At 40.1% G+C, this 11,660-nt stretch overlaps 1 protein-coding gene across 2 annotated transcripts in view; it reads right to left on the minus strand.

Moving 5' to 3' along the window:
• LOC311263351 (copine-8-like) overlaps positions 1-2,825 on the minus strand; it is an 82,072-nt gene extending 79,247 nt beyond the window's left edge. For both annotated transcript variants that reach the window (XM_084363341.1, XM_084363342.1), the window contains exon 1: positions 2,653-2,825. In XM_084363341.1, the coding sequence (XP_084219467.1) occupies positions 2,653-2,735 (83 nt within the window). In that variant the 5' untranslated portion in view covers positions 2,736-2,825. The remainder of the gene's footprint in view (positions 1-2,652) is intronic.
• Positions 2,826-11,660: the final 8,835 nt, after the last annotated feature.

Genomic DNA, 11,660 nt, shown 5'->3' on the forward strand with positions numbered 1-11,660 from the left:
ACATAAGAGCTTTTCCTGCGTGATGCCATCAATTCAAAAGAAGAATTATTTTGTCCAGATGGCGGCTTCCTCATATTGGAAGAAGCATCTTCACAGGGTCAAATGTCAAAATCATTAAGGTCATTAACAGGCTGAATTCTTCTACCGAGCCATTTTCAGGCTTTTATCTTGATATTACTGATGTAAAACAGCAGCTCCAGCAGCAGCTGGCTGAACCTGAACCAAAACATACTGCTTCCAGCTGTTCACGTGCAGCAACTTTTCTCTGTTTTATATCTTTGGCAATTTAAAGACGTCACCTTGAGAGAGAGAGAATGATCAATAATGACAGCAATCATTAGTACATATTTCTTGAATGTATACAGACAAGAATCTTGGGCTGTATTGATATGATGACCGAACAGGGAGAAGCAAAACAGAACAATTCACTGTAAAGCAGCATTCAGAAAGAAACATCTCATGTAAGAGAGAGAGTGGTCAGGTCACTGACTGGTTTGATGTACGGAGGCAACATATACATTATTTTCCTATCCATTTATTTGTCAATTATTTCCTTAAAATATTTGGTCTTTTAAACACTATTATAAATTCAAATAGTGAAAATTGCAGTCACTATTTCACAAGTGCAAGTTGATTATTCAAATTGATTCTTCCGTCCAAAACAACTGGTGAAGTCTATCTGCTGATTAAGGTAATGAGATACAATCGATTCAGTTCCAGCACAGCTATGACTCGGACCTTGTGGTGAACAGAGGTTTACTATAATAGAAAGTCAAGTCAAAAAAGGGACATTGCCCAAACTAAATCTGGCACTTTTGCCTGAAAACGACACTGACGATTAATCAACTGCCAAAAGTGTTGTAGTTTAATGTTCTCAAGGTCTAATTAGATGAGAATGATGAGAATCATATGCTGTCTTTCACAGTCACCAGATTTCAACCCAGGTGAACACTAGAGGTGTGGACAATTTCTCTTCGCTGAGCCTGACTTCTGCCTCACGACAATTATACTAATCACGTCAGCCATTTTCACCTCAAGCTAACGTCTACAGCCATAAACAACAACTGTAACGGCAAACCCAGCTAATCAGCCAAGATCTGAGGAGGCGCTGTCAACTTTGGCATCCAACTCAGAGAGAGGTGTGTGCAGCAGAGTCAATAAAAGCCTCATCTCAAAGCCGCCATGTGAAAACAATATCATTGTAGATTACAACAAAGGCGTAAGGCACTGCAGATGGATAAATGTTTTGTTTTTGTAATGTATGACTGCTGTAGTCTGATTATTGGAAGGAATTTCTGAATAAAATGTGAAAACAAATGATGAAAAAGTAGCCACGTGCAGTATTATAGACCAGTGAGGATGCCGTACACTGAGATGCATCGCGACAGCTGAATCACAATCGAATCGAATCGTGACGCCAGTGAAGATTCACACCTCTGCTGAACACCTATGTAAGATTTTAGGAGCAGTGTCTTCAACAGAGCTCTCTGCCACCATCATCAAAACACACGATATTATCAGCAACAATTTTGCTCATTTATATTCAATATTATTATAACAATATTCAGCAGCTGAACTGATTATGAACACAACTGTTAGATGCAGCTCTACCCCGAGGCTGTTCTGGAAGTGTGTGGTGGATAAACAGCTGACAAAGATACTTAATGTGGATTTGTTCCTTCATTTCTTACATATTTGTATATGACTATACATAGATAGATAGATAGTGTCATATAGATTGATTAGACTGACTTAATCAATCATCGATTCATGGTTGATTCATTTGACTGATCAATCAATCGACTAAGTGTCACAGCTGTATTATAGACAGACAGACAGACTGATGGAGTTATTGTGACCAACATCCACTTTAGTAAAAATGAATAAATATACCAAATATATAAATAAGGGCTGACTACTATGCAAACTACAGCATCCAGATATGACTCCCTCCCTCGCTCCAAACCCTTTACTTTCCATCTCCATCCACAGTACGCCCCTCTCACAGTACTGCTACAGTCAGAAACAAGTGTGGAAGATGGTGCTTCAGTAGTAAAACTGCCACAGTCTGAACCAAACACACTGTACATGCTGCCTCATTCAGCCAGCTCCGCACAAAACCCTTCAAAAACAAGAATTTATGGGACATTACATTATTGGCCTTGCAGGCACCAAAAGTGGCTGTGATAAATAAAACACAAATTCCCAGAGCTGTGCATGTGGCAGCTGTGTTAGAGATGTGACAGTCCAGTAAAGACATGTCAACTCTGACCTCCATCTGGTGATCATCCACAGGCAAAGTGCCGCCAGCAGACGCGCAAGACTCAGCTGCATGTCCCTCCAACTCCACTTTAAGTCCCTGAATTATCACTCAGTCTCCACCACTGCGATACTCAGAGGAGGTTGAACCGTTAAAGCCTGCATTACAGGCTGAAATCAATGATAGTAAAGTGTATTTTACAGCAAACCAAAAAAAATCCGAGCGCAAACGGAGTTTCTGGTGCGTGCACTCGCCACTACATCCATCGTAGTAGCGACAGTTACTCACGGTGTCAGATATCACACTATGAAACAATTCACACACAGAAACACATGTTTTGTCTCTGTAACAGCAGGAGATTGTGTGAGAAAGCATCAGCTGTCCGTACTCACCGACAAGAAACCGTGAGTTCAACTTTGGTGGCAGGTATCGCAGCGGTGAAAGGGTCCGCGTCCCCAATGCACGCCATATTCATCGAGCTGCTGCCTGCTAGATCACAAGTCGCCCCGAATCCAGCGCCGTAACGGCGGCATGAGAGGTACCGAGAGAAGAGAAGAGGGGAAAAGATGGGAGAAATAAACAGGAAGCCTCGCAACGTGAAACCAACAAGCCGTTTGTTTGTGGAAGCGCGAAGCACTGGGGAGAGATGCGCGGACGCGGAGTTGCAGCGCGCCGGAGTCGCGTCTGTGTGCGCCTCGGTGCTCCGGAGGAGAGAGGACCGGGTGAAGGGGAGGGAAGACACACACACGCACGCACACACATACACACACGCACTCACTCACACACGCGCACACACACGCACGCACACGTGTACAGTAATTGTTGTAAGGACTACACAAAGCTTGTCAAGGAAAACAGACAATCTCTGCTTTTTTTTTTAGAATTTAGCTCAGAATTTAAAATAAAGGTTTTAAAAAAATAAACAATCTTTGAGTCTATTTTATAAAAATGTAGTGCAGATGATGAATCACTTGGAGAATGAAGCTGCTCTGTAGTCTGGTGGTACAGCAGCGGATACTTCTGTATCTTTTGCCAGGTGGCAGCAGGGTGAACAGACTGTAGCCGGGGTGGGTGTTGTCTTTTAGTATCGTTTGGGCTCAGTGCAGAAATCTCACTTCACCGATGTCACTGATGCTCTGCAGATGGGCACCGAAGATGTTCTGGGTGGTTTTAATCACCCGCTGTAGAGCCGTCCTGTCCTGGGTCGTGCACAAACCATGCCAGTTTGTGATGTTTCCAGTCAGGATGCTTTCTATTGCTCCTCTGTAAAGTTGACCAGAATCTGGCTCCAGAATTTAGCCTTCCTAAGTTTCTGTAGCCTTTCCTGTGTTTTTTTGACCAGGGTGGTGATGTGTGATGACCACTGTTGGGTGACTGACCATCATCAAAAGGCTCACAATTCCACCGACAACACTTCAGGACTCGACTGTTTGATTTATAAAAAAAGAGTATTAGGCAAAAGTTAAGGTGTGAGGAATGGGTGTGAGCATGTGATGTTAGTGTTAAGGTTGTGGTAAACCTTCAGAAAAATTAAGTTAATACGGTTTCAGTGAAAAAACTAAACAAAAAGTAGACTTTAATGAAACAGCCACAAAAGATCTGCAAGTGCTTGATAAGGTTGTCTATTCTTAACTCTGATTACTTGGCTTGGAGCTAAGATTCATGCATTTAAAACTCACATTTAGGATTGTTTTGTAACAACTACTTCCTCTGTTTTATGTAAATGAAACTTTGTCTGTTAACTCAGTGGGATATGAAGTGTGAAAAAGCCCTGTGTCATTGCAACTGAATTATGTCTTTTCCCCAGCAGTATAGTTCGACAATTAGTGTTTAAAAAAGGAGCTGTTTTGTTATTTAATTACTTGTTCGCACAAATGAACTCCTCTAATCGTGTGTCTGAGGTTGGATTATCCAAAAGCTAATTTTCCACACAACCATCCTTTAAAATATTATAGAAATTGAGGTCAAAAATGGAAAAGATGACAAAAAGTTGGCAACTTCCACATACAAAATATGATGAATCGTTCACAGGAGAGCCAACTGAGCTATCCTAGTGGGTGGGAGAAAATGAAATTGGAGAATAATTTGGAAAGCAATAAACTTTAACTAAACATAATTGGAGGAACAGTGTTAATGTTCAAGCAATTAAAGACATGCGGCGTCCCAAAATGAGATTGAAAATGGCTGTAAACTACCTGACGGGTCAGAAACACGAAGCAAAACTAATTATGTATTAATTATGGATTATTACTATTCTGTGTACCGCCAACTTGTACAACACAGTTTCTCATTTGCCCACATAGAGCAAGCTGCTTCTGACTGCGACTTTCAGTTTAAAAAGTTGTGTCACAAGGCCGGAGTCGAGCCTTACAGGGTTAGGCAGGGTTAGTTTATAGCATTGTGATTGTGCAGAAAAGTGTCACATTGATGCCGGATGACAAAGACCACCTGAGCAAAACAAACACAATTAATGTGCCCAGCATGAAACTGCGAGCTAAAAATGGGACTGTGTGTGTCAACTCCAGTTAGTCTGAAGACAAAGACAGAAAATTCATTCTGCAGGACTAACACCTGTTAGATGTGCGAGATAAAGAGCCATGTGTTTTCAGTGGGCAAGCACCAAACGTCTGAGTGATCAAAACGTAGCGTCTCAGCATCCTGTTATAGTACAGAGCAGCGGTTCTCGACCTTTTTGTCTTACACTGTCCCTTAAAATTAAGTTGTTGCTAATTATTAGTCCCAGCTCATGCTGCATATGTCACTAAGTGTTTATTCCTTCTCTGACTGTTTCATTTGAATAGAAATCTAAGAAGTAAAACAATCGAATTCAATTATTACCTTAAGGGGGAGAGCTGACGGTCATCTACCGCAGGTAATACACTGACCTCATACAACCCCACACCAAAAGATAAGTTAGGTGTTACTGCTATAGAGGCACAGTATAGTTTGTTTAGGAGCGTATTCATCTTTCCCTTCAAGTTTTTTTTTTCCTTCTTTTAAAACAAACCAAAAATTTTAGATATAATATAGGCCTGTTACATGGTATGTACTACATTGCAGACAAAACCATAAAAAAATGGTCAGGGCAGTGGTGTCCACACACTTTTTCTCCATGTGGTGTGTGATAACATGTCAGCTTCTTCTGGGTTTAAAAGGCCTCTCCATCCTATATTGAATGTCTTGTCACAGAGATCTGAAACCAGATTCTTTCTCCATACTCTCGGAGTCACATTTTGGTTGAAGAAATTGAATTGGAGTGGCACAATTTCAGTGTAATTGTCTGGCTAAAGTGATTTCTACTTACACCACAGCCCTCTCATCTCCACCTGAATTCAGCACCTGGCATTTTGTAGAGCATGAAAATGACCTTGAGATGATGTGACTCATATTTTCTTCAGACATGAAGAAAAAAATGAATAAAAAACTATGAATTCATTTTGATTTTGTGGCGCTGTCCTGTGTCTACATCACATACTTGTTCCCCTCTTGAGACTTTTATCCAGGTGAAACAGAGAGAATGAGTCTCAGGAGCGCTGTGGGCACTGTGAAAATACTCAGTCTCACACATTTAATGAATGTTTTTGCAGATTGCAGTTGTTGACAAGTACACTGTGTTCTGTTGGGCTTTCAAGAAACTAAAGTAAGGCGTCATCAGCGTATAAAGACTTTTCTATTTGTGATTCTGAAAAACAGGGATAAGAGACAGCGTAGGTAGTCCATGCACCTAAATGGACAGATATGCAGTAGAAGTTTTATAGCAATAGGATTGCGATTGTTGTGTGACATCGGACAACTGCTTCTAAATGAAGCCAGTGTGGATGGATTGGCTTTGAGTTTAGAAGTTGGAAGGACGTCTGATTTTTGAGAGGCAGTCCCTTGTACTTTTCTATAGTTGGAGTTCAGAAATGTTCCAGGTTGTCTGTTATGGCTGTATGTTATATGTTGTGTGTCCCTTCTCTCCTCCTGTCCTTTCTTGTTCAACCCAGGTGTGCTTCATCTTGATTGTTAATTGATGGGAGAGAAGAGCTTAAAAGTTTCTGCACCAGAATTTTGCTGCATTCGACACGTCAGCGGTCTGAATTTCCTTGTTGAAACATCCAACTTTGTTCTCAAAGTGTTCGATGTGCACGACGCCAAGAGTGAGCAAAAAACTTGTAACAAAATAACTTTGAGTGGCGCTCCATTGTACATTTCCATGTAGGAGGTTATAATTCTTGAGTTGTCTGGAACGCAGCATTAGAAGAGAGAAGCTTCTGGAGCGAGGACCGCTGGTCTTGATGCCTCTCAGCCTGGGTTATTGTGTTTTAGCTTAGTGTCTTTTTGGTAGTCCTGATTTAGAGGTCTTCATGTGTTTATGTGTATAAATCCCACCTGATTGGACAAACACCACTCGCTAGCTGTCTGCTCAGGACTTTTAAACCAGTCCAACATGAGGACTCGTTTGGAAACTTTGTCTTATTTTACCAAAAAAGTTTACCGAAATGATTTTGTGTAAACACACTATTAATGAATAGTTTTTGTTGGCAGTGCATCACGCAGGATGCCCCTCATGCAAATGAGGAGCGGGCAACACGATGCCCCGTCTCTTGAAACGCTTGAATGTGCGACCAGAATGCATTGCACGGCTGCTTGCATTGACAATGAATGGGAAAGCGTAGAAACAGATCCTGAGGATACGAACAATAACAGCATTATGACTCTGACAGTCATCTTTAGTCCCTCTAGCACCACCCTGAGTGGTGCTAGAGGGAGTTTTAATTGAAATGTCTCAACAACTCTGTGATGGATTGCCATGAAATTTGGTACATACATTCAAGTCTGACTCATGATGAATTGTAACAACTTTGCTGATCCTCTCACTTTGATTTCGGACCAAATACCCTAAAAACAAATGGAATTCTCATCACCCTCAGCTGTGGTTTGTATTTAAGGTTTTCTACCAAATGATAGCATGCTAACATGCTAAACTAACACAGTGCACATGCTTAACATTATACCTGCTAAATAACATGTTAGCATTGTCATTAATTATTTTATTCAACCAATGGCCTAATAGCTCAAAGGACAGCTATGCCCGAGTACAACCTTGCGAAGCTGCAAGCGTAGCTCTGAAACTGTTTTGTTTCAGTCAGTTGTTCTCTGCTGGGAGCAATAACTTGAGGTTATATAATGGGTCTAAATGAGCTCAACCTTTATTCAATACAAGTGCGATATTAACTTCATACAGCAGCTGAGGGAGTGATCCAGATGAATTGTTGAGTTTGATCATCTGTAATAAAAAAGGGACAGGTGATTTAGAAAGGCGTTTGTACAACTCCTTGGTGTGGTTGTGTGACAAATGAGCTTTATTACTGGGGAACTGTTTTATCACCGCACCTCCAAGGTAATTGGATTTTCTTCCCTTGCTTTTTGTTATGAAGTATTTGGAGACGCATATTGGCCCGAAAATAATTTTCAATTGAAGGATCACACTTTGATTAAAACAATGTTTAAAATTCCTCCAAAACTTTATTAAACGTCACCATTTAGGAATCATTCTTTCATTATGCATCTGAAGCTTGAGTTGAGCAAGTAGTTTGACTTGTGCATGACTTGAATTTAGTATTAATCCTTTTCATTTGTGAAATAGTTTTTGCTTTAAGCTGCCAGTGTATCTGAAGTGACAGAATTGTATTATATTCATGCCTCAGTGCCACAAATAGATTTCAAATTATCAGAGTGTGAAGCAGCTCTGACTGCTCCTAATTACCGTCTCCTCAATCTCCCTTTTCTCTCAATTTGCAAGAGAGAGACATAGTCCTGCTGTGATAGATGCATTGAGTTTTTCTAAAATGTATTAACCTCCTCAACTCTGTTGGACTCACAAATGGACCCATTATTACAAACTCAAGTTCAGCTCATGTTGCTCAGGTAAGTTGCTAAAATCTTTTTGTTCAGAATCAGAACTTTTATAGAAAGTTAGTTAAGATCCCAAACTTTATAAAAATATAAGCAAAAATTCTGTCAAAATGCTAATTAATTGATTGTTTGATATATTTGGGCAGGTTCTATAAATTTGCTGATCATTTTCTCAACTAATCAATGAATTGTTTGGCCTCTCTTAACTTTTGCAACTGATAACAGAACCGAAAGACACAAATAGTCAAAAAGACACAAATCTTTAAGCCCTGAACCGACAGTAATATGTTTATTTTAGTCAAATATAAGTGCTTATTAAAGAGTTTTCCGCCACGTAAATGGAAGTTCTGTATGAAAGAAACCCACCATCAGTAATCACCTGGTGTGATTTCACATTGTTCAGTGTAAAAGGGTCTTTCAAATTTGTGCTGAGGCAGGTCAAAATCTCTCTCCAAGGGCGGAGATCTGCTCAGCAATGAGTAAAAATGTGCACATCTCTGCATCTTGTGAAACAGCTGGTGGTGCTGTTTTTAAATGAGGATTAATAGACTTACATCAAAGAAACAGGCTCCTGACCAATGAACACATGTGATGTTTATGGAAAAAGTCAGCAAGAGAAGCAGTAATGGTGGCGGGCTTTGCTAGACAAGAGGTAAGGGTCTGTATAATGGTGATTTAAAGTATTTGGGGTTCAGAGTCGGTGTCTGTGGACTAAGAGGAATAAAGTTAAAGTACTTTTAAAGTGTTCTGGGTCAAATTCAACCCAACATAACCTCAGTGACATCCACACAGTCAACACTGTAACTGTCACATCAGGCGGCCGGTGATTGGTGCTGCCTGTCACACAGATTTATGACAGCAGCTCCCTGATGGCCCCGAGTTGTTCATTAGCCATCTGAACAAAGTCTCTGTATGAGTTCCCACTGATTGTGGCAACATCACACTATGTGTTAGACACTTTGCCACAGTAAAACTTTCAAGAAGTTCATCAAATCGGTAATTTTTATTCATATACAATCTGTGTTTCAGTATTATCATCACAGTGTTGTGCTGACTAACTAAGTGCTCAGACCTTTAATTTACAAGGAACTTTACTTTTGTCGAATCTGGTAGCAGCTGTGGGCAAAGCAAACCCAACGTAGCCATAACAGAGCAGGTTCCTTCTTCAAGCTGTGAGACTACCCCGAACATCCTCAACACTTTGTCATTAAACAAAGTGTTAAGTACATGTAAGCGCTGTAGATTGTAGAAAACATTGGGAGAAAGCTACATTTTGAAAGTATCCAACAGAAAAATGACAAACCCCTCCCGTTAGCACCACTCATCTAAAACACATGCACATGCTCTTTTTCAGCTACTAAAAACTGCTGCTTACTTTCACAAGCTTTGTATCATAGTGTACCTGTTAACTACTTAATTTGACAAGCATTTTGATAAATACAAGCAGGGTAAAAGTTTGTTCTTACCTCGAGCACTCCTGATCCAAAATGAAGTTTCCTGTAGCAGATGGCGCCTCAGAGGTGGATAGTCCATGTGGGGTTGCCTATGCATTTTTGCAGGGGCCAGGGGCCAGGGGCAGTGTGTTGATTATTTTACACCTCTCTTCATGTAAAAATAGCCTATCAGATGGTTATACTAGCTAGGAAGTGGTTGAATGCTAACATTAGCTGTCATGCAGACTGTTCTGAGGACAGTCTCTACAGACTGCCTGGGTTTATAAGACTTGGAAGACCACAGAGCAACATCTGAGCTTCCTCCCTGATGCACCCAGGAAATCTCAGAGGAAAATGGGCTCTGCTTGTTGTTACTGGGTCATTTCTTCTTTCAGGCTGCTTGTTTAAAAAGTGGAACACAGTTCGTTAAACATTAATTTGATGATTTTACACACACACATTTACTATGTCTTGATACAAATCAGTGCCGGACAAATGTCCTTGATATTGTGGTATTGATTTCAGCCATGAGGCCTGGCTCTTAGTAAATTATGTCCCATATAAATTATTTAGAGTTTTACTGAACTGCGCTTGGAGGCAAACATGGCGGAAGAAGTTAATTACTGTGCAGGTGAAATATTGGACCGCGGTGCAGTTGTATGTGATGAACTGCAGGCGACAAACAGCACAACGCAAGTGATCAATTCTCATGTTTAAACACCACCAGTCATTTCACATCAGCCCCTACTGAAGGTACTTTTGGTGAACATTTGTTTCAAAGGTCCCTGGACTGAGGGAGGGAGGGAGTGTATGGAAAATACAGTCCCTACTGTGACACTCAGAACTGTCCCCTATGAAAAGACCTGGGAACTAAAAAGACTCACAAATGGCATAAATGAGTAATTTACATGCAACACATAATATTATATTTGAAGTTTATGGACTGATATTACTGCTGCATTAATGTGTAAGTTGCATTTTGCTGCTTTAGTCACTTTTGGCTAACTTAATCTACAGCAATGTATCATATTTTATAAGACCATCATGTGTGTTGCATCTCTGTCCTGTGAGAACCACACATCTCTGTCGCATTAATCTGGGAAATCTAAGCTTTTCCACAGTTTCCCTCATTAGCCAAATATCTAATATATGAAGTATTTTTGGCTGTTAACAGCTCTGTGCCTGGTCAGTCCTCTGGGTGCTGCTACTGCCACCCTGTGGTCCATTTTCACCAGTTCAAACATCTGAAAACAGTACCGCTGTCCTCACTTAAACCACCATCTGTTTTAAAAGAAGTAGCTTCACCTACAGCAAACAGATGTGAAAAGGAATTAGAGCAGGAGATTTAAAAAATAAATAAAAAATGAGCTGCTCTCAACAGCAGTGTTGGAGGTTGTGTGTGTGGGCACTTAAATGCTCATTATTCACACATCCTCTGGTCAGGTGAAAACTGACTGAAACACTTTGGGAGATTCTTGACAGACATTTTAAGGTTATAAGATTACCAGGAACAGCAAGATATTGTATCTCTGATTGATAAAAGATGAAGGAGCATTAAAAAGAAACTTTCATCTCCAGAAAGATCTACTGGTTGCTGATTAAAAATAAACAAACAAAAGCAATAAAACAATTCGGTCTCCCAGATGTGAACAATAAAGAAGGGGAAACTAATGCTTCCCTTTAAGGAATAAGGGGCAGAACATGGGATAAATGGATAATCTTCATTGAAGACAAGGATGCTGTCGTATCTGGATGTAGATCTAAGGACAATATGGACATAAAGACAGTCAAGTATTATACATGACAGTAACACATCACGTATGGGTTACTTTTATGTATAATACTTGGAAAATTGTATTTACTAAGTTGAAGCAGACTAAGTTATTTAATTTACTCACATTGACAGAAATATTTTGCATTTACTGAAATAAATATGTAAAACTGTAAAAATCAAATGACAACTTTATATGTGATTGAAAGACAAAGTCAGTGTTTCAGGCAAATCATTTTTTTGAGTGTACCATGCCTTGAAGCCAAGAAAAAAACACACACAAACACACAGATTTGGT

The sequence above is a fragment of the Pagrus pagrus genome, assembly GCF_965226575.1.
Source record: "Pagrus pagrus genome assembly, chromosome: 10".
NCBI lineage: Eukaryota > Metazoa > Chordata > Actinopteri > Spariformes > Sparidae > Pagrus > Pagrus pagrus.